At 42.9% G+C, this 5,000-nt stretch overlaps 1 protein-coding gene across 1 annotated transcript in view; it reads right to left on the bottom strand.

The window, feature by feature from the left end:
* The window catches only part of znf277 (zinc finger protein 277), a 14,440-nt gene that overhangs the window by 8,706 nt on the left and 734 nt on the right, over positions 1 to 5,000 (bottom strand). The window contains exons 2-5 of the mRNA XM_028585720.1: positions 4,584 to 4,773; positions 3,041 to 3,129; positions 2,785 to 2,867; positions 1,511 to 1,602 (exon numbers count right to left, since the gene is read on the bottom strand). Coding sequence (XP_028441521.1) covers positions 1,511 to 1,602; positions 2,785 to 2,867; positions 3,041 to 3,129; positions 4,584 to 4,773 — 454 coding nt within the window. The remainder of the gene's footprint in view (positions 1 to 1,510; positions 1,603 to 2,784; positions 2,868 to 3,040; positions 3,130 to 4,583; positions 4,774 to 5,000) is intronic.

Raw genomic sequence — 5,000 nt, 5'->3', positions numbered from 1 at the left:
TGGGAGATTTTGGGACCGATTGGTGGAGATTGCTGTGGACCAAGTACACATGGAGATCCTCTGGTAAGAGCCAATGAGGTTTAACCATGTATCAGCTCATTTATTTCGCTTCTCCATTACATGGTACCTACTCGACTTTTTTGGTTTTCCATTACCAAAAAAAGTACCTGGTACCTGCTAACAGTTACTTTTTTTAGTACCTCTTCAGTCGAGGTTTCAAGCGAGCTGAGGGGAGCCGAGAAGGTGACGTGAAACCCTGCAGGCTGCTGATTGGTCGGAAAGAATCGTCACTGATCACTGCATTGCTAGCGAGAGACGGCATTTTTAAATAGTTTAGCCAGCTGTGTTTTTTTTGCTGCCGGAGGCTCCACGCAGAGCTTTCTCCGTAGCATACAAGTGGCCTGATGGTTATACTGGTGCGCTGGTGTGTGTGTGTGTGTGTCGAGTCGCCGTGTGTGTGTGTGTGTGTGTGTAGCTGGTGAGCGAGGGAGAAGTGAGAGAGTGCCGGCGATTAGCTCGGCAGCGAGTAGTGACTCTAGAGTCATATAGTGAGAGAAACAAAGAGTCTCCCCTGTTCATTCTGACCACGGTGGGAAATCTGGAGCAGGAGAAGTTAACTATCTCGTTGATTTCATGTTGTTTACGGAGAAGGAGAACCAGGAAATGAGTCGGGGGGAAATGCAACGCTACCAAGCCACGCCCACGGCAGTCGCTATGACAACCAGCCACGCTGAGGCGGTACTAAAATCTGCAATGGAAAAGTGACGCCGAGTCAAGGCGAGTCGAGCAGGTACCAGTAATGGAAAAACGCCATTTAAATAACTCACGTTCAGGGTCCAAAATTAGCACAGTCTAACCAGCCAAACACTGCTAAAATGTGCACGTGGCTAGTAGTCCTTACCTAGGTACTGTCAGGGCACGCCCTCATACTCTGCTTCTGACTGGCTAGTAGTCCTTACCTAGGTACTGTCAGGGCACGCCCTCATACTCTGCTTCTGACTGGCTAGTAGTCCTTACCTAGGTACTGTCAGGGCACGCCCTCATACTCTGCTTCTGACTGGCTAGTAGTCCTTACCTAGGTACTGTCAGGGCACGCCCTCATACTCTGCTTCTGACTGGCTAGTAGTCCTTACCTAGGTACTGTCAGGGCACACCCTCATACTCTGCTTCTGACTGGCTAGTAGTCCTTACCTAGGTACTGAGCATGCGTGACTCCCAACAAAGATGTAACAGAAGTTGAGATGTCTCACTCTGTAGCTAAAACCGAGAGCTCAACACACAGGGTGAAAAGAGGAGCTGCAGCAATGTGCAGTACAACAAAAATATGGTGTTTTCTGAAAATGAAACCGTGTAAACCTATTCTGGTACAAACTCTAAATACAATTATGAACCTGAAAATGAGAATAATATGGACACTTTAAGGTTGTACCGTATGACTATCGATTCTCCAGCACTCTGATATACAGTATTTCACATCTGCAGATGATGACTTTCCTAGCGGTTGATCTACCTGTTCCCAGTGAACTCTTCGCTGCAGAACATGCAGAGGCGATGGAAGCTGCGGTCGTCTCTCTCCTGCTGCTGCTGCTCCAGCACCTCCTCCTGATTCAGACACGACAACTCTGAGTCAGAGGAACAGCACCCAACGCTTGGACCGAGTGGTCCAAAAACAAATAGACAGTATTGTTAAAAAGGAATTTCTCCCATCTAGCGGTGAAACTGTAGCCTGACAAGTCAGCCCCACATCCAGATGTTGGGTCTGGGAACTCACCATTGGTCAGGGCTCAATCCGAGGGGCGGGACAAACGGTTGTCTTTCAGATTCCCTCTGCACGCAATAGGATATCAATCAGAGCAACGCTAGTTGATAGTAGGGCTGGGCGATATATCGATATTATATCGATATCGTGAGAGGAGACTAGATATTGTTTTAGATTTTGGATATCGTGATATGACATAAGTGTCTTTTCCTGGTTGTAACGGCTGCATTACAGTAAAGTGATGTCATTTTCTGAACTTATCAGACTGTTGTAACTGTTCTATAATTTGCCTTTACCCACTTAGTCATTATATCCACATTACTGAGGATTATTTATCAAAAATCTAAGTGTGAAGATATTTTGTATAGATATATATAACCTGTTTATTATTTATTCATTTGATTTTGCAACTGTTCACTGAAATAGCCGGTTTCTATGAAACTACTTGTGACATGTCATATCTGGCTTTGACTTTGACTGAACTGCTCTCACTTTGCGGAAAAAAATATCGGGATATATATCGTATATCGATATTCAGCCAAAATATATCGGAATATGACTTTTTGTCCATATCGCCCAGCCCTAGTTGATAGATTAAACTTTAAACTCTGAATACATCTTCCTTTTTTAAGAATGACTTCATTCCGTTCTTTGTTCTTTTCTCAAAGAAAAGCTGAACTCCAAGTCTTCCAGAAGACCTCTGTTCACCAGCAGCAGCAGCAGCCATAAGCCCCGCCCACCGACTCTATACACGATGTGATTGGCCTGACCAGAGTTTGGTTTTTCCAGCTCGCAAAGCCAACGGAGAGTTACTAGACTGAACCTGGCTGCAAAATAAATTTGCTGCCGCTAGGGTTCGGGTTGGATGAAACTGTATTTTGCATCCAAACGAATAGTGCTCTCTAAGCACCTCAGGAGGTAATTTTACACCAATATTTATCAATCAAGCCATTGATTTTAGCTAATGAAATACTTCAAAACACTACACAGTGTACCTTTTAAAGAACAGTTTTGTGATTCCTCACCAGTCGTTTCTGCTGGAGCTTTTCTCGGAGGTCTCGGTCCTCTGGAAGGACATCGCACAGCAGGAAGTAGTCCTCCTGCTTCTCTACAACAACAACAACAACAACAACAACTGGTGAGAGAAACACAAGCTCCAAATGAATCTGCATATTTAGACTGCTTGGAGCCTGATTAAGTCAACTTCAGACATTACCACAAAGTCATGAAATACGTGCGGCAGGGCATCTTTAAATGCAACCGTGCTGGGACTCTACTCACCGACGGGACCGGTGGAGTTCGTCTTGATCACGCTGCAGAAATCTGTGAGCGGTTGCTCCAAGAATCGGCCCTTCCAGTACAACATGTACCTGGAAAGAAAGTAAGACAAGGGGAAACAGGCATCAGTGCTCACCTGTAAGATTCAAGATTCAATACTTTATTGCCATACAACTCGGTGCAAGTTGCTAGGAATTTGCTTCAGTGTGCTCATGACAGGACATCAACACAATACAACAAGAAAAACATAGAGCTAATGTGGTGTATTTTGTAATAGCGATGCTGTAATGTTGTGTGGAGAGGAATCCGCGGACACTCTTTCTTGATTATAAAAGGTTTATTTACATCAAAGAATTCAGCATCAATTTACAAGCTTCTGCAGAGCTCGGAGAGGACCTCACCCACATTCTCAAAAAAAATGGTCTCTCTGAGGTTCTGCTGTTACCCTATACTTCATAACTAAGGGTGCGTTCTTTTTGTCTTGTAATCGCGACGAGTAGCTCGAGTGTGACGTCACATCCGTGTTGAAAAACGAATAACCTGAGGGGTTGTTGCGTTCTTTTTGTCACACGATACTACGAGTCGGAGAAAAGATGGATTTTTGTAACATTTTTAGTAACATTTAGGATTCTATTCACCCAGTTATGGACATATTACACACATATATTTCACAGTTTGATGCATGAGAATTATGTTTTGATTAACGTTAATATAGGCTATAGGTAGATAGATATAGATAACGCTTTCCATATGTTTCCAGAGAAGTGTCCTGTGGAAGTGGGGTGAAGTTCATTCGGATCATCATGCATATAGATAGTTCAGATCTAACTTAAATACAAGTTATAAAATGTGCAGAATAAAGTAGGGTGTTAATACACTTCACTAATATATACAGTACAGGCCAAAAGTTCAGACACACCTTCTCATTCATTCATGTGTTTCCTTTTTATTTTCATGACTATTTACATTGTAGATTCTCACTGAAGGCATCAAAACTATGAATGAACACATGTGGAATTATGTACTTAACAAAAAAGTGTGAAATAACTGAAAACATGTCTTATATTTTAGATTCTTCAAAGTAGCCACCCTTTGCTTTTTTGGATAACTCTGCAAACCCTTGGTGTTCTCTCAATGAGCTTCATGAGGTAGTCACCTGAAATGGTTTTACCTTCACAGGTGTGCTTTGTCAGGGTTAATTAGTGGAATTATTTCACTTATTAATAAAAAAGCAAAGGGTGGCTACTTTGAAGAATCTAAAGACATGTTTTCATTTATTTTACACTTTTTTGTTAAGTACATAATTCCATATGTGTTCATTCATAGTTTTGATGCCTTCAGTGAGAATCTACAATGTAAATAGTCATGAAAATAAAAAGGAAACGCATTGAATGAGAAGGTGTGTCCAAACTTTTGGCCTGTACTGTACACATATGGTATCCCACATGGGATCACACTTAACACAGGCAGATAAAAAAAAGGTGGACATCAATAGATGTCAAGTTTAAAGTGACGCAAATCCACAGCGCGCAGGGGCGTTTCCTACTTTGGCAGGTCGGCGATGAGTTTGACGTCAGCGATGACCAGCTTGTGCCCCAGCAGCAGGTGTTTGAGCAGGACGTCTTTGTCCCGCAGAGGGACCGACTCGGGGCACAAGGGACACAGCAGCGGGGGCGGCTCGGCGCCGGCGGCCGGCTGCTCCGGGAAACACAAGGGCTCCAGGATGCTGTCCTGACCTGAGGGAGGAGGAGGAAACTTAGGTTAGCTAACACAGACACACACACAGACACACAGAATGATGATGGATGGAGGGATGGATGGGTGAGATTCCTTCTATGAGGCCCTAGGGGTTTTCTTATTCTCACTTATTATATATATATATATATATATATATATATATATATATATATATATATATATATATAGTTTTTCTTGTGTTACTGTTGGCTTGATTTATTGTGCA

Source organism: Perca flavescens, chromosome 8, assembly GCF_004354835.1.
Source record: "Perca flavescens isolate YP-PL-M2 chromosome 8, PFLA_1.0, whole genome shotgun sequence".
In the NCBI taxonomy this organism is placed as follows: domain Eukaryota; kingdom Metazoa; phylum Chordata; class Actinopteri; order Perciformes; family Percidae; genus Perca; species Perca flavescens.
This window is presented reverse-complemented; position numbering and strand designations above follow the sequence as displayed.